This window comes from Salvelinus alpinus, chromosome 27, assembly GCF_045679555.1.
Source record: "Salvelinus alpinus chromosome 27, SLU_Salpinus.1, whole genome shotgun sequence".
Taxonomy (NCBI): Eukaryota; Metazoa; Chordata; class Actinopteri; order Salmoniformes; family Salmonidae; genus Salvelinus; species Salvelinus alpinus.
Genome location: NC_092112.1, coordinates 29773826 through 29792286, shown reverse-complemented (window position 1 = coordinate 29792286; position 18461 = coordinate 29773826). Strand labels below are relative to the sequence as shown.

The window sequence follows — 18461 nt, the reverse complement described above, 5'->3', positions numbered from 1 at the left end:
TGTGTGTGAGTGTGTAGCACTGTCTTTTCTGTGATAAGAGCAGGACAGCATTATAAAAAAAGGTTCCTCTCTCTAACATTCATTTCCCTCTCTTTCTCTCTCTCTTATCAGCATTCATAGCAGGGAAGAGCTCCGCAAGAGTCTCAAGTGCAAATCCTTCAAGTGGTATCTGGACAACGTCTACCCAGAGCTCAAGTGAGTGTGTGTGGCCGGCCAATCACACACATCCCATTATGCTTCATTCAGAATAGATTCATGATAATTTTTTTATTACTCAGGCTTCTCTTTTTTTTGCCCCCTGATTGGTCCGAGGCCCAGGCTTGCAGCTCAATCTGACTGATACAACAACAGCCAGGCGTGATGGAGTTTAGGTTAATCCCATGGACTGAAACTAACAATGTGGACTCAGGGGAGAGAGGAGAGGGCATGGTCTGACCTTTAGATGACTTGGATCGACTGTTAATTGCATACTAACAAGAAACGACTTTAAAAAGATAGTTGAAGAACAGGTGAATTGACACAAGTTGAGAAAAAGCTAATGTACGACAAAGTCTACACTTGTTGTATTTGGTGCATGTGACAAATAAAATTTGATTTGAAAAAGTTTATAGGGTGAGGACATCGGTGAGAGAGAGTATACACAGATAATGGTAAAGCCATACGAGAGCAATATACAGAGAGAAGTACAGTCATAGGCTATTACAAATTGCTTGCAGGATATGAGGGATATGAGTAACGTTACCTATGGGTGGCTGTGTGTGTGATGGATTCACTACTGCTGGTTCCAGGTTTTCGTTTTCTGACTAAGTGAATGAACTGGGCTGTAAAGCCTCCACAGACCCACACTGGCAGCAGACCCCATTACTTACTTACCTCTCTCTCTCTCTCTCTCTCTCTCTCACACACACACACACACACACACACACACACACACACACACACACACACACACACACACACACACACACACACACACACACACACACACACACACAGCCCCCCAGCACTGGGTTCTTCCTACCTCTGATGAATGGCCATGTGATGAGCTATTTATTTTTGTACATTTGAAAATTGATTGTAATTCAGTTCAGACGTTGTTTGAGGAAGCATTTATGCCAGGCCACGGAACATGACACTCTAAATAGCCTCAATGTTAATCTCTATAATAAATCATTATTCATCTGCATGTATAAATGCCACCATGAATCTATCCCACGCGTGAGTATCAAAACATAACAGTCAGAGATGTTACTGAATACTACCTCGTATTCAGACTTGTCTGCATTGGTGAATATACAATAAAGCAAGAAAATACATGTAAAAAGTGTACGTTTTGTATTTTCAGAGTGCCAGATGATTCGGACTCTAAGTCAGGGGTGATTCGTCAAAGACAGAATTGTCTGGAGTCCCGTAGGGTGGAGGGACAGGACCTCTCCTCTCTCACACTGGCACCCTGCATCGGAACAAAAGCTGTGCCAGCACTCAACCAGGTACGGCCAATGCAGCTTTGGCTTACTGTCAGAGACCTACTGGATAGCCCAGAACAGACCCAATACCCAAAAAGTATGGAAAGAGCTATGGTCTAGTCCAGAGTCATTACTACTGTACTACTACTGCCTGCTGGTTAAGGGGCTGTTCTGCACACCAATCTAAAAGCTTCAGCACTCACTGACAGAGAGGTACTATGCATCCCAGCCTGCTGTCTCCACGCCCTGTCAGAAGGTATCTGTCCTCGTTAGCCTCTCCAGCATACACACTGTGTTAAAACCGACATGGTCTAAGCCTCTCTCCCCGTCCGAACTGCTAGTCTCATGTTTTCTTTCCATCTCTAGACAATTCGGGCAGACAAGCATCATCTTGCGGAATTCAGCCTGAGCTGATCCCACTCTGATATACTCTCTCTCTCTCTCTCTCTCTCTCTCTCTCTCTCATCTCTCATCTCTCATCTCTCACATCTCTCTACTCACTCACTCACTCACTCACTCACTCACTCACTCACTCACTCACTCACTCACTCACTCACTCACTCACTCACTCACTCACTCACTCACTCACTCACTCACTCACTCACTCACTCACTCACTCACTCACTCACTCACTCACTCACTCACTCACTCACTCACTCACTCACTCACTCACTCACTCACTCACTCACTCACTCACTCACTCACTCACTCACTCACTCACTCACTCACTCACTCACTCTGTCACACACCCTGTCCAGAAGAAACCCTAACCCCTCCTACCTAGGCCTTTGAGTAGAGCTGAAACAAAAGCAGTAGGATGAATGCATTTGGATGTAAATGTGCTAAAAGTATGTGTCATATAGTTTATGTAAATCAGACGATATCACAAAGCTAGATGTCTTATGCAAAAGGCAGGTAGGCACTTAGGCTGCGTTTACACAGGCAGCCAACTCTGATCTTTTTTCCACTAATTGGTCTTTTGACCAATCACATCAGATATTTTGACCAGATATTTTCACATCAGAAATTGTTCAAATCTGATTGTGCAATAGACCAATTAGTGAATAAAATATAAGACTTGTTTTGGTCAGGAGGAGGGTGTTTTCTCTCTCCAAATTCATTTCCCTAGGAAGCTTATTGTGCTTTATTTAGATTTAATTCAGTGGTGAGACATGCTAAAACAAGGTACTGTATAATGATTGTGTCAGCAGTAATTAAGTCTTGGCCTATTATGCTTGTGCAGTACTGTAGTAGCCCAAGAGTTATATTTTATTATTACAGTGTATAAGAATAGCAGACATGTCTAGATCTAGGTAGGACACTCCCAGCTAACAACAAACGTCCCCACAACTTTAGAGAAGGTTCCCTTAAGAGTCTTATTAGGTTATTAACCAACGTTTTCGTAAGAATGTTGCTGTGATGTGCAAGGAATGTTCTCAGGATATAAGATATTAATGTTCTATGCATGTTTTATGGGAACGTTGCAAGAACATTCATTAGTCCATTTCTCTGTGGTTTAGGAAAATATTCCATCAACGTCCCACCAAACATACACAGAACATGGTTGCCATGTTCTGAGAATATAAGATATGAATGTTCTACACACGTTTCAGGGGAACGTTGCAAGAACATTCGTGTTCAGTTTTCTGAGGGTTAGGGCATTCCTGCAAGAACATTCCAGTGTCCAGTTCTCTGTGGGTTAGGAGAATATTCCAACAATGTCCAACCAAACATACACAGAGCATGTTTGCCATGTTCTCAGAATGTAAGATATTGTGTTCTAGATGGGTTTCATGGGAACGTTGCAAGAACATTTCTGTGTATCAATTGTCGGGACGTCGCCTGATGGTCCCAAAGAAATATTCTCAAAAAAATAAATGTTTAATTACACATCATGCCTTGTTACTGTTCAAGCCCTGATTGGTGAACCACTGATCCATTCACAGCTCTTTTTGTCTGTGGAAAGGTTAGGGATATCATATAAAATTGTATTAGTCACATGCGCCGAATACAACAAGTGTAGACCTTACAGTGAAATGCTTACTTACGAGCCCCTGACCAACAATGCAGTTTAAAAAAACACAAATAAGAAATAAAAGTAACAAGTAATTAAAGAGCAGCAGTAAAATAACAATAGCGAGACGATATACGGGGGGGGGGTACCGGTACAGAGTCAATGTGCTGGGACACCGGTTAGTTAAGGTAATATGTAGATGTAGGTAGGGTTATTAAAGTGACTATGCATAGATGATAACAACAGAGAGTAGCAGCGGTGTAAAAGAGGGAGGGGGGGGGGGGGGCAATGCAAATAGTCTGGGTGGCCGTTTGACTAGATGTTCAGGAGTCTTATGGCTTGGGGATAGAAGCTGTTTAGAAGCCTCTTGGACTTAGACTTGACGCTCTGGTACCGCTTGCCGATTCAGGATTATAAGGTAAAACAGGTTAATATGCCCCACAATTAGACAAATATACAGAAAGCCCTTAAATTCATGAAATAAGTCAACAAATAAACGCTGAGATAAACTGATCCCTGACACGGACATGGTGGAGTAGCAGGAGGATCAGAGCTCGAAAACATGAATATTGTATATATATTATGAGAACATGGCAACCTGTGTATGGTTGGTGATACATTGATGTAATATTCTCCGAACCCTCCGAAAACTGGACACATGAATGTTCTTGCAACGTCCCATAAAACGCGTCTAAAACTTCAGTGTTGTATATTCTGAGAACATTGTAAATAAGAACGTTGTAAATAAGTTCTGTTTGACATTATGGGTTCTCCTAACTTTAACACAAAAACATGCTTTAAAAGGTTCTCAGAAGGTTTTCGCTAAAATAGATAGAATGTTCCACTAAATAACAGAAAAGTGGACACTCAAACATTAGGTGAACATTATGGGTAACATTACAAAAACATTTATTTCCCTAGAATTGTTAGCTAGGCTTCACTCAAAGTAAATGTAGTATGGCCACAGCTGTTCCCTATGATCCAGACTGGTGGTTCTCAGGTGTTCTGATTAAAACAGGAAAGTGGAAGGAGATTCAGACAAAAACACAGCTGCCAATATGAAGGACTAGAGTGATGTTTTCACTCAGCCTTTATTCAACCAGTCTGTCTGTGCTCTAGTATAAAGCTTCTAAAAGCAACTGTGCGTCTGCCTCCAGAAGTAGCACACAGCTTCTTCCTCTAGACTTCGAGCCACGCTAGATTAATATTAAATGAACATTGGCGTGCCACAACGGACATCATAAAAAGCTGTGCCATTACCGCAGGGTAATTAGATTTAATACAGAGCACATTTACACAGTGCAGTTTATCCTATTAAGCAGTGATATGTGTACACCCTCTGCCTTCTGACCTGTTCATCTGCTAGCAGGCCTCATCTCCACCCACCTGCCGTTTAACACACACAGCCCAGCTGGGCCTTGTTATTACAGACCTCCGCTCTGTTCTGCCCAGAGACAGACCTACTGTACTGGGCTGTACTGGCCTACTGGTGTCACCTTCACAGAGAAACACAGTACCCCCACACAGGCCTTTGGCGAGGCTGCTGTTACTGATAGACATAGGCACGAGCTCGCAAACACACTTGTGCGCACATTACCACAAATAATGTATGTGCACACACACTCATACACACACACACACTAGGCCCTATCCTCTGTGATGTGCTTCCAAGTGATGTGATTCTTATTGGAGCAGTGCTGTAATCTAATGATGTGACTGCTGCAGGGAAAGATAATGACTGATGATCCATGTGGACCAGCTCTTATGATAAACATGTCATAAACAATATGGGCTGTATTCTCAAGGTAGAACAGTGTATTTCATAAGAAATGGGGTGTAAAATAGCATATCAACATTTCATGCTGATGTAGGCCTATGAACAAAAAAGAGCCTTAAAAATCATGAAATGCTAGCTGTGATATTGTACACTTGTTAGTGTAGGCTACTGCAGAGCTTGGTAGCCCTTTACACTTGTACCTGTATACAGGTTGAAAATGGCAGACTTGGGATCTAACAAGCGCCTAAATTGGAACACAGTGGTTGTACAGTAATATGCTATAGATGACGTCAGAGCTCTGGGTCTCCGCTTCACAGCGCTGTATGGGTTTTGACTGACAGCCATTCTGAACTTGAGCACCACGCTCGACAAGAAGTTGCCCCCATCCCTCCCGCTAATTGGGCAACTTTTGCAAATGTTTTATTGTCTGAGTGAGAGAAATGCTGAAAATTGATGATGACTGGATGTATTTTGAAAGATGAGATGTTCAGGACAATAATAAATACAATCAAATGTGCACTTCCCATCTCCAAATCATAAAAGTCATGTCACATACTGTGTCAACGTTTATGATCACTATGTTTGATGTACAGTTACAAGATGACATGGCGTCATACTGGGTTGTTCTGCACAGAATGAGCGTATCTTTGTTTATTGTGAAGTAACTTGGCAGCGGCACACATGCCTGAATCCACTCATAACTCCTTTCTATGCGCAGCAACATTTTCAGGTTTTCTGGATTGCCTTGTGAAAGCTTAACACTGTAAGATCGTATGTTATAACTTAGCTAGTCATCTTGGCAATATAACAAGCCTTCAAATCATGTCCACCTGACCCAGATTACGAGTTATAATGGATTCCAAAATCAACAGTAATTGTGTGATGGCGGGGATACAGGGTTGTGTTCCAAACAAAACAACTACAAGTGTGCTGCTCTAGTTCCTCAGCGGCACAGCTAGGAGAGCTCCAAAAAGTACCTTGTAGTTGAAGATTCTGAGTCATAAAAGTGCATTGAAATTGCTTAGGAACTGTGCACACTTTGGAGAGGTGTGTGGACACCAGTTAGTCCTCTTACTCAAACCATTGTATTTTTTTTGTCTCATGTTGCACCTACCCCACATTTTCCATGAATGGTCTAATCATGTTACAGAATTTATCCAGAATAGTTTCTGATTTTGTTGTCAACAAATGCGGCGAAAAGTACAGTAAATGTAAAATGCAAATAAAATCAACAGTGTAATGGTTTGGATTCAGTCTTGCAACAATCGAAGTGTGGTCTAATAATTTTCCCATTATCTCCAAATAGTTCCCTTTCAATTGCTTGCTACCATGGTTACCATATGCTTTTCATATACAGAACCTGTCAAAAGTTTGGACTCATTACAGGGTTGTACTCATTCCAATGTTGTTCTTTATTTTTACTATTTTCTACATTGTAGAATAATAGTGAAGACATCAAAACTATGAAATAACACATATGGGATCATGTAGTAACCAAAAAAGTGTTAAACAAATCAAAATATTTGTTATATTTGAGATTCTTCAAAGTAACCACCCTTTGCCTTGATGACAGCTAGGTACACTCTTGGCATTCTCTCAACCAGCTTCATGAGATAGTCACCTGGAATGCATTTCAATTAACAGGTGTTGTAAGGGTTGTGGAACTGGTGGCAGTGAAGTCAGACGCAGGAGAGCAGAAATAGGTAATAGGACATGGGGGGAACAGAGGGTTAAATACACAACACTTAAAGAGGGAAACGGAAACCAGGTGTGGAGGAAAACAAGACAAAACAAATGGAAAATGAAAAGTGGATCGACGATGGCTAGAAGACCAGTGACGCCGACCGCCGAATACCGCCCGAACAAGGAGAGAAAATGACTTCGGTGGAAGTTGTGACAGGTGTGCCTCGTTAAAAGTTCATTTATGGAATTTCTTTCCTTCTTAATGCGTTTTAGCCGCTTCAGTTGTGTTGTGACAAGGTAGGGGTGGTATACGGTAGATAGTATTTGGTAAAAGACCAGGTCCATATTATGCCAAGAACAGCTCAAATAAGCAAAGAGAAACGGCAGTCCATCATTACTTTAAGACATGAAGGTCAGTCAATCCGGAAAATGTCAAGAACTTTGAAAGTTTCTTCAAGTGCAGTCACAAAAACCATCAAGCGCTATGTTGAAACTGGCTTTCATGAGGACCGCCACAAGAAAGGAAGACCCAGAGTTACCTCTGCAGCAGAGGATAAGTTCATTAGAGTTACCAGCCTCAGAAATTGCAGCCCAAATAAATTATTAAGTAAAAGACACATCTCAACATCAGCTGTTCAGAGGAGACCGTGTGAATCAGGCCTTCATGGTTGAATTGCTGCAAAGAAACCATTACTAAAGGACACTAATAATAAGAAGAGACTTGCTTGGGCCAAGAAACACGAGCAATGGACATTAGACCGGTGAAAAACTGTCCTTTGGTTTTGATGTCTTCACTATTATTCTACAATGTAGAAAAAATTATAAATAAAGGAAAACCCTTGAATGAGCATGTGTGTCCAAACTTTTGACTGGTACTGTATCTTCTGTAAGAAACATTTCAAGTTGGCCATATCCATTTAGGCCAAGTGTTAAGGTTTGTGGCTGGGAGACTGGATGGGACTTTTTGTGTGACCTTTTTTATTTCTGCCTGTCCTTGGGGAATGAAAACCCTTGGAAACGTAGTCCACACATTAGACGGGCTGAACGTAGCGCTAACTCCTTTGACCCACTTTCTAGGCCTACCTTGGCTGCTCCTCTCTCTTCAAGTCAGTGTTACAGCTTGATGTTTGCCTGGGATGTCCTCCGGCATGTTTATAATTACCTGTAAAGAGAAAGAAACGGATGATAGAACGTTTCACTCTAAGCGAATCATGTTTTTTTGTGTATAAATGTTACCACTACAAAGTGCACATGCCTTGGTAATAAGATTGCTATTTCTATATTAAGTAATGGTAAGAACTTACCTTTGATTCCTTGTTATTGATTAGGTGAAATGTTTGTTCCTTCAGCAGTGCTCCTTCTTCCTTCTGCGTTCGAGAGCGCCAATTATCCCATGGTTTGGTTAAAGGCGCCAGCATACTAGGTTCGGTTTGCTCCTAGCAGAACTCGGCTACTCGAAGTGAACGTCTGTGCCTTGCATACTACCTTAAAAGACATTCACTTGAAAAACTAGAAAAAAGCGGCAATATTACTGTTTGTCCCACTTGAGACGATGTAGCAACAATATAGCCAGTACACGTCCTCAAAATAGTCTGAAGTAATCTAAGATAAATGAAGAAATCTGTCATTCATTTCTACGTTTTTGCGAGGTCTTAGTAGTGCAATTTTACATCTAACTAAGATGTTTGGTGCAGTATTTCTCAATGAAAAAATGTGCACGAAAACTATATGTCTCTCGTAGAATGACAAAAACACTTAATTGAAGAATCCCTCCATAGATCCCACTCTTACTAGGAGGAGTACTGTTGACCAATCACCGAAGAAGTGGCCTAGACCAAAACGAACAAAAACGTCATCATAAAATATGAGCAAACTGTTTCATGTAGGAAGCATGCGACAGGATTAACGCATGCGCAGTGGTTGCTAAATCCCAAATGGTAGAAAAATGTGTACCCTAGTTTATTTCTTCTTAATGCAGGATTCTCCAGTAGTAATTGTAATGTGTATATATTTATGGTATTCGAGAATGTGTAACCTGAATATGTTTATTGAGGATCATGTCTTTATTTCTTACCATTCATTATGAACCCTCACTCTGGACCCAGTCAACCCTCTGGGCTCCCTCATCTCTGACACCTCCACCACTAAGATCGCCACTTCAGAAAATGGCGTTACTTTTCAAACACTCCATTGGTTAGTATCTCTAGTGATCAGAGATAGGTACAATATCAATGGCACCTGGTCAGCACTGTGGTCGAAAGCAAATAGGTCATGTTGCTCATCAATTATGACTATAGCCACTTTGTGCTTCATAGCATGCCCATGTAGCGATCACCATGGGACGGCTCTTGTGTTGTCACACACACCTACACTTCCTGCTGTGTGCCCCTGATAAACATCTAGTATAGGAATCACCAGTTGGGAAGGTTGTCATTACTGCTGCTGCTCAGTGCTCACTCACTACATGTCTTCCTAATTGATTTCAATTACAGTGCATTCGGAAAGTATTCACACCCCTTGACTTTTTCCACATTAGGTTTTAGCCTTATTCTAAAATGGATTCAATCGTTTTTCCCCCCCTCATCAATCTACACACAATACTCCATAAGGACAAAGCAAAAACAGGTTTTTCGCCATTTTTGGAAACGTATTAAAAATAAAAAACTGAAATATCACATTTACATAAGTATTCAGACCCTTTACTCAGTACTTTGTTGAAGCACCTTTGGCAGCGATTTCAGTCTTGGGTATGGCGCTACAAGCTTGGCACACCTGTTTTTGAGGAGTTCATCCCATTCTTCTCTGCTGATCCTCTCAAGCTCTGTCAGGTTGGATGGGGAGTGTAAGTGCACAGCTATTTTCAGGTCTCTCCAGAGATGTTCGATCAGGTTCAAGTCCGGGCTATGGCTGTGCCACTCAAGGACATTCAGAGATTTGTACCGAAGCCACTCCTGCGTTGTCTTGGCTGTGAGCTTAGGGTCGTTGTCCTGTTGGAAGGTGAACCTTCACTCCAGTCCTGAGTGCTCTGGAGCAGGTTTTCATCAAGGATCTCACCGTACCTTGCTCCATTCATCTTTCCCTCAATCCTGACTAGTCTCCCAGTCCCTGCCGCTGAAAAACATCCCCACAGCATGATGCTGCCACAAACATGCTTCACCGTAGGGATGGTGCCAGGTTTCCTGCAGACGTGACGCTTGGCATTCAGGCCAAAGAGTACAGTCTTGGTTTCATCTGACCAGAGAATCTTGTTTCTCATAGTAAAAATAAAGAAAAACCTTGGAATGAATAGATGTGTCCAAACTTTTGACTGGTACTGTAGACAGGTGTGTGCCCTTCCAAATCATGTCCAATCAATTAAATGTACCACAGGTGGACTCCATTGAAAACAGGATGCATCTGAACTCAGTTTTGAGTCTCATAGCATTTTTTTTTAAATGTAATCCATTTTGGAATAAGGCTGTAACGTAACAAATTCTGGAAAAAGTCAAGGGGTCTGAATACTTTACGAATGCACTGTCCATAGCCAGAATCCTCTTCATGTCTTGGCATTGACCCTCAGATGTCGCTTGCTAACAACTCAAGTTTCTTTAATGCCAAACAAAACCGTTGACAGGATCTACCGTTTTGACATGTAATTCAATGTATATGAGTCCCTTGAGTGAAATCAGTAGCTCTCAATTTGCTCTTGCTGTTGGGAAATCAGTCAAAGCAAGCATACATAAGTGGTAAATTGTATAGCTTGGCGAGGAACGGCCGTATTTAGACAACTTACACAGACTAACCATGTACAACATCTTTTCAAAACACATGGTTATATGTAATGCAACCAAGGAAGTGTACAAAAGTCGAATCCAAGAATGTGACAACTGTTACAAGAATACAAGCTTTCCACCAGACAAGGACACAGATTGTTTCTTTTTGTGCTCAGGGGACGAAGACCTAGCTACAACTATTAAATCAAATGAAACTACAGTTTGTTGTGGAGTGCATCTGGCCTGTATAGGACATATGGGTACAGAGATGTCACCTGGCAGCTGGTACCAGGAGGGACTTTAATAACTGCATTTAAAAATAGGCTTTCTGTCTGACATTCTACCATAAAACACTAGGATTCATGACTTAATATGTGTGAATAATTTGATCCTTGGATCAATATCAAATCCTCTGCAAGCTAACTAGACCATGGAAAGTGGCTGGATGTGCATGCACCACCATACACAGACAGGCTTAGCAGCATTGCTTCTACATCGTTTACGAGTTTAAGTGGTCAATGAAATTAGAATGTCTCGGTCTGGGACATGGGACATAAAGTATTTATTGTTTTTCATTTGGGTTTTGGCCATTGTTGAGACTCGACTGTGTGTGAACTGTTGGCGCGCACATGTGCGTGTGTGTGTGCGTGCATGTGTGTGTCAATCTCCAGCATGCCGTTTCAGTAACATTTCCCCGGGCTGGACCTACAGAGACAGACTCTTATTATTTCATGATGTATGGAATGTTCCTGTACAGTGAACCCACTCCCAGAGACAGATGCACTGGCAGGCGTGGGTAGTGGTGTGTGCTGGACTGGGGACACACATTCTGCCTGGGTAGAGGGATTGGGTTGCCTCATGATTGGATGTAGCCTACACACATACATACCCAGTCTGTCGTCTGAGGGTGTTTTAATAATGAAAAAAAATATGTCACTTTGTATTATCAGTATCTCATGATTGTGTGTAAATGTGTCTACACGCATATAAACTGAGTGTACAAAACATTAGGAACACCTTCCTAATATGGATTTGCTTACCCCTTTGCCCTCAGAATAGCCTCAATTCGTTGGGGGATGACCTCTAGAAGGTGCCGAAAGCATTTCACAAGGATGCTTGCCCATGTTAACTCCAACGCTTCTCACAGTTGTGTCAAGTTGGCTTGATGTCCTTTGGGTGGTGGAGCATTCTTGATACACACGGGAAACTGTTGAGCGTGAAATACCCAGAAGCGTTGCAGTTGTTGACACAAACCTGTGCACCTGGCACCTACTACCATACCCTGTTCAAAGGCACTTCAATATTTTGTCTTGCCCATTCACCCTCTGAATGGCACACATACACAATCCATGTCTCAATTGTCTCAAGGCTTAAAAATCCTTCTTTAACCTGTCTCCTCACCTTCATCTACTCCAAGGATGTATTATTCTAACTCTCAACAGTAAGTTGAGACCAAAACTGTTTTTATTGGGCTGCGGGCCGCATGCTAGTTGCCCATTCCTGATTTACACTGATTGAAGTAAATTTAACAAGTGACATCAATAAGGGATCAATCATAGCCTTCACCTGAATTCTGTTTTGTACACTAGGTGTACATTGTGCTTTTTGTGTAGTGAGAGTGCATTAGACTGAATTAATAATGTGTTGTTGTTGTGGTATTTGTTTGTAATAACAGTGTATCTCTATCCTCAGGAGTGGATTTATACCCACGGGCAGCAGATCCGTCAGCAGCAGCACTGCCTCTCTCTCTCCACCACCTTCCCTGCCTCCCAGGTCATGCTCATGCCCTGCAACATCAGCGACGGGAAACAAGTAAGAGCCCAGAGGGCGCCGTCCTCTCCTGAACACCCAGCATGCCACACCATGCTGGCCCGCCACTGCCACCGCAGCCTCTTGCCGTAAATGAGCAAAGACACTTCTGAAAGCCATAAATCAACTTTCACTTAGGCTTTCACACAGTGTAGAGGCCCCAGCAGAGTGTACCTTAGAGCTCTGAGTTCTGGCTGTATCACCAGCCTGCTGCTGCACCCTAAGACAGAGGCAAGGTCCTTAGTATATTTCGGCTTATCTAACAATACGCTAGCGATGCTGTTTACATGGTTTGAGCCTGTCTGAAAAGATCATACATGCTTTATGACATTCATGGTAAACAATAAGGAAAACAAAACAAGAAACAGAGAAGTTGGTTTGTGCAGAATGTCTGCAGATACTGTTTATGAGTTGGAGGGTGTTTTGAGCAGCATGCATGACTGTAAAATGTGTTAACATTGTTGTTTGGGTCGAGACTGCAGGGACAGATGAATCATGAATATGTGGCGATAATGATTAGTGTCTGGGATCGTGAGAGGGAATTAGATGATACATAGAATGCTTAAAACATTATACACAGCTCCATCAGAGTCAAGTGAGTGTTGCATAGATAGATAAGGCAGTGCTACATTCTAGAGCTCTATATCTGCAGGTAGATTTTATACAGGAAAAAATATATAAACGTATCATGCAACAATTTCAATTCATATAAGGAAATCAGTCAATTGAAATAAATTCATTAGGCCCTAATCTATGGATTTCACATGACTGGGCAGGGGTGCAGCCATGGGTGGGCCTGGGAGAACACAGACCCACCCACTTGGGAGCTAGGCTCACTGACTGGGAAGCCAGGCCCAGCCAATCAGAATGAGTTTTTCCCCACAAATGGGCTTTATTACAGACAGAAAAACTCCTCAGACGATCCCGCAGACAAATAAGCTGGATGTGGAGGTCCTTGGATGGTGTGGTTACATGTGGTCTGCAGTTGTGAGGCCGGTAGGACGTACTGCCAAATTCTCTAAAACGGCTTATGGTAGAGAAATTAACATTGAGTTGGACATTCCTGCAGTCAGTATGCCAATTCCCACAAAACTTGAGACATCTGTTGCATTGCGTTGTGTGACAAAACCGCAAATGTTAGAGTGTACTTTTGTTGTCCCCAGCATAAAGTGAACCTGTGTAATGGTCATGCTGTTTAATCAGCTTCTTGATATGCCACACCTGTCAGGTGGACGGATAATCTTGGCAAAGGAGAAATGCTCACTAACAGGGATATAAACAAATTTGTGCACAAAATTGGACAGAAATAAGCTTTTTGTGCATATGGAAAATTTCTGGGATCTTTTATTTCAGCTCATGAAACCAAAACTTTACATGTTGTGTTTCTATTTTTGTTCAGTATATTAACAGTGCTCTGTTAACAGTAGCCCCAGCCCTCACGTTATCAGAAGTTGCTCAGGTATAAACTACTTCCTCCTGCTAAGAAGGCTCCCAGAGCAGCATGTTCCACCCCTGGCACACAAGACGGAAACTGTGCAATGAAGATAGATAATTACAACCGTGCTCATGTGTTCCCTCAGGCCACTGCAGGCTACAGCAGAGAGGCTCTCAGCATCCCACGAATGTGCTTTACTATCAATTGTGCTTCAACAGCCAGTAACAAGAACAATGACTTCAAGGCACCACAGGCACTGAATACTAATTGATTTAGTTTGAATTATTTTCTTTTTTAATTAAAAAGTGTAGTCTCCCTTTGCTTCATAAAAAAAGGAAAAAATGTGTCATGGCAATTTGAGTCTTTGCTGCTTTGATCAGGGGTACAATGGAACAGCGCTTGTTTCTGTTCACTGAGTCTAAATACAGTGGAACAAAGACAGCTGTATCTCTGTGTCACATATTCAATGTATTGTTTTCTACCACTGAGGAGGGATACATGATCCTGATATGCCCCACTAGTCTTGGCAACAGACTTTGTCTGTCAGTTATCTAACCAGTGATGGATGCGTGAGACAATGACAATTTCCTTGTATGTTTGTTAATATCCTGTAGTTTTGTTTATATGCTAATTAGTTCTACGGTTTCAGCAATTCTGAGCAGAGTAGCCTAATTCCCAGCTCTGAACGATTATTGTGACTCGGCAGGAATTAAGTGAAGAGGGACATCTAGTGGTGAATAGTGGGAAGTAGCAACGATAGATAATGGCATCCCATACTGTAACAGTGCCATGCACATGACATGCAATAAAGATCATTAGCTAAATAAGAAGTCGACATTACAGGGTCAATATTGGACAATAGTTGCCCAAACTCCTTTTCTTTCCAGTATTTATTTGAACCGATGGCGTTCAGAAACAATTAATGGACAATAACAGTTTCATTACATTAGAATGCCTGTCTCTGTGTACAGTATAGTTCTTGATCTTTGTGTTGTGTTCCAGCGATGGCAGAAGTCAGGCACCCACCTGGAGCACCTGGTCTCCCACTTCTGCCTGGACAGTGAAATGGCCCTGGAAGGCATCGAGAGCAGCAAGATGCTGGTGATCAGCCCCTGTGAACTGACAGCCTACACCCAGAGATGGGAGATGCCCTTCTCATGATCCATCCACAACACAAGCCTTCCTGTAGAGGAGGACTACACTATGAGCACTCACGACCTACTGCAGTGCTTACTATAGCCAAGAGCTTTTAGAAAGAGATAGAGATGGAGGAGGTGGAGACCGGCGTAAAGGGTATTTTCGGTCACTGAGATTAGTCTTTATAAGATCGCATGGACTTGGACTGACGTCAGCACATTCAATTGCTCAACAAGACACTCAGCAGCAGTGGTGGAAAAAGTACTCAATTGTCATACTTCAGTAAAAGTAAAGATACATTAATAGAAAATGACTCAAATAAAAGTGAAAGTCACCCAGTAAAATACTACTTGAGTAAAAGTCTAAAAGTATTAGGTTTTAAATGTACGTAAGTATCAAAAGTAAATGTAATTGCTAAAATATGCTTAAGTATCAAAAGTAAAAGTATAAATCATTGCGCATTCCTTATATTAAGCAAACCAGATGGCACTGTTTAAAAATAATAATACAATATTTAAGGATAGCCAGGGTCACACTCCAAAACTCAGATCAGAGGCAGTAGGGATGTTCTCTTGACAATTTCCTGTCCTGCTAAGCATTCGAAATGTAACAAGTACTTTTGGGTGTCAGGGAAAATGTATGGAGTAAAAAGGACATTCTTTTCTTTATGAATGTAGTGAAGTCAAAGTAAAAGTTGTCAAAAATATAAATAGTAAAGTACAGATACCCCAGAAAACGACTTAAGTAGTACTTTAAAGTATTTTTACTTAAGTACTTTACACCACTGCTCAGCAGGGCTGAAGTCATGTATTGTGGGCTAATATACTGTAGATGGAAATACAGGGGACACAATTTTTCATTGCTGTTGTCATTGAAACACATGTGGTCTGTCACTCACAACTATTTTTCTAACTGCTGCTTCAAATGTAGAAATCCTGTCTTCGTAATGACATTTCAGTGGTGATCTAATATGGGATGGTTTGCAGCTATGGTGGAATTTGTGACAGCAAATTGAATGCACATGTCAAATGACAATATTTTTATATCCTAATTTAGGATTTGTGAAAAACATTTAATGATTCCCATTTCTTTTTAATTGAAATGGAGATGATCTTTACACAAAATGTCTATGATCCTGAAAACACACAGAGACACACACACAGACTGTAATAGCCAGTGCTGCGATGTCAAAACTGGAAATAAAAGAAATACAGAACATTTTTGTTATTATTTTTGTGTTCGTCAGTGATACCAATTGGATTGGTCCCCTCTACCACACGGAACCCCACTAATCTACCGACGGAAACGCACGAGATGGCTAAAAACAGACCTCCATCTTCTGCCAGCTTGCTACCCATGGCCCGGCTAGCTGTCTGAATCGCCGTGACCACAACCAACCTCACTACTCACTGGACCCTTATGATCACTCGGCTAAGCATGCCTCTCCTTAATGTCAATATGCCTTGTCCATTGCTGTTCTGGTTAGTGTTTATTGGCTTATTTCACTGTAGAGCCTCTAGCCCTGCTCATTATACCTTATCCAACCTTACAGTTCCACCACCCACACATGCGATGACATCACCTGGTTTCAATTATGTTTCTAGAGACAATATCTCTCTCATCATCACTCAATGCCTAGGTTTACCTCCACTGTATTCACATCCTACCATACCTTTGTCTGTACATTATACCTTGAAGCTATTTTATCACCCCCAGAAACCTGCTCCTTTTACTCTCTGTTCCAGACGTCCTAGACGACCAATTCTCATAGCTTTTAGCTGTACCCTTATCCTACTCCTCCTCTGTTCCTCTGGTGATGTAGAGGTTAATCCAGGCCCTGCAGTGCCTAGCTCCACTCCAATTCCCCAGGCGCTCTCTTTTGATGACTTCTGTAACCGTAATAGCCTTGGTTTCATGCATGTTAACATTAGAAGCCTCCTCCCTAAGTTTGTTTTATTCACTGCTTTAGCACACTCTGCTAACCCGGATGTCCTAGCCATGTCTGAATCCTGGCTTAGGAAGACCACCAAAAACTCTGAAATCTCCATCCCTAACTACAACATTTTCAGACAAGATAGAACGACCAAAGGGGGCGGTGTTGCAATCTACTGCAGAGATAGCCTGCAGAGTTCTGTCCTACTATCCAGGTCTGTACCCAAACAATTTGAACTTCTACTTTTAAAAGTCTCCTCTCTAAAAACAAATCTCTCAACGTTGCCGCCTGCTATAGACCACCCTCTGCCTCCAGCTGTGCTCTGGACACCATATGTGAACTGATTGCCCCCCATCTATCTTCAGAGCTCGTGCTGCTAGGTGACCTAAACTGGGACATACATAAAACCCCGGCCATCCTACAATCTAAGCTTGATGCCCTCAATCTCACACAAACTATCAATGAACCTACCAGGTACCACCCCAAAGCCGTAAACACGGGCACCCTCATAGATATCATCCTAACCAACTTGCCCTCTAAATACACCTCTGCTGTTTTCAACCAAGATCTCACCGATCACTGCCTCATTGCCTGCATCCGTAATGGGTCAGCGGTCAAACGACCTCCACTCGTCACTGTCAAACGCTCCCTGAAACACTTCAGCGAGCAGGCCTTTCTAATCGACCTGGCCCAGGTATCCTGGAAGGATATTGACCTCATCCCGTCAGTAGAGGATGCCTGGTTATTTTTTTTAAATGCCTTCCTCAACATCTTAAAGAAGCATGCCCCATTCAAGAAATTTTGAACCAGGAACAGATATAGCCCTTGATTCTCTCCAGACCTGACTGCCCTTAACCAACACAAAAACATCCTATGGTTCTGCATTAGCATCGAACAGCCCCCGTGATATGCAACTTTTCAGGGAAGTTAGAAACCTCTATACACAGGCAGTTAGAAAAGCCAAGGCTAGCTTTTTCAAACAGAAATATGCTTCCTGCAACACAAACTCAAAAAAGTTCTGGGACACTGTAAAGTCCATGGAGAATAAGAAAACCTCCTCCCAGCTGCCCACTGCACTGAGGTTAGGAAACTCTGTCACCACCGATAAATCCACTATAATTGAGAATTTCAATAAGTATTTTTCTACAGATGGCCATGCTTTCCACCTGGCTACCCCTACCCCGGTCAACAGCACTGCACCCCCCACAGCAACTCGCCCAAGCCTTCCCCATTTCTCCTTCCCCCAAATCCAGTCAGCTGATGTTCTGAAAGAGCTGCAAAATCTGGACCCCTACAAATCAGCCGGGCTAGACAATCTGGACCCTTTCTTTCTAAAACTATCTGCCAAAATTGTTGCAACCCCTATTACTAGCCTGTTCAACCTCTCTTTCGTGTCGTCTGAGATTCCCAAAGATTGGAAAGCAGCTGCGGTCATTCCCCTCTTCAAAGGGGGAC

The 18461-nt window shown here is 42.2% G+C and overlaps 1 protein-coding gene across 1 annotated transcript in view; it reads left to right on the top strand.

Moving 5' to 3' along the window:
• galnt14 (UDP-N-acetyl-alpha-D-galactosamine:polypeptide N-acetylgalactosaminyltransferase 14 (GalNAc-T14)) overlaps positions 1-16291 on the top strand; it is a 119571-nt gene extending 103280 nt beyond the window's left edge. The window contains exons 12-15 of the mRNA XM_071370188.1: positions 112-195; positions 1346-1490; positions 12385-12504; positions 14939-16291. Coding sequence (XP_071226289.1) covers positions 112-195; positions 1346-1490; positions 12385-12504; positions 14939-15097 — 508 coding nt within the window. The 3' untranslated portion in view covers positions 15098-16291. The remainder of the gene's footprint in view (positions 1-111; positions 196-1345; positions 1491-12384; positions 12505-14938) is intronic.
• The last annotated feature ends 2170 nt before the right edge of the window (positions 16292-18461 follow it).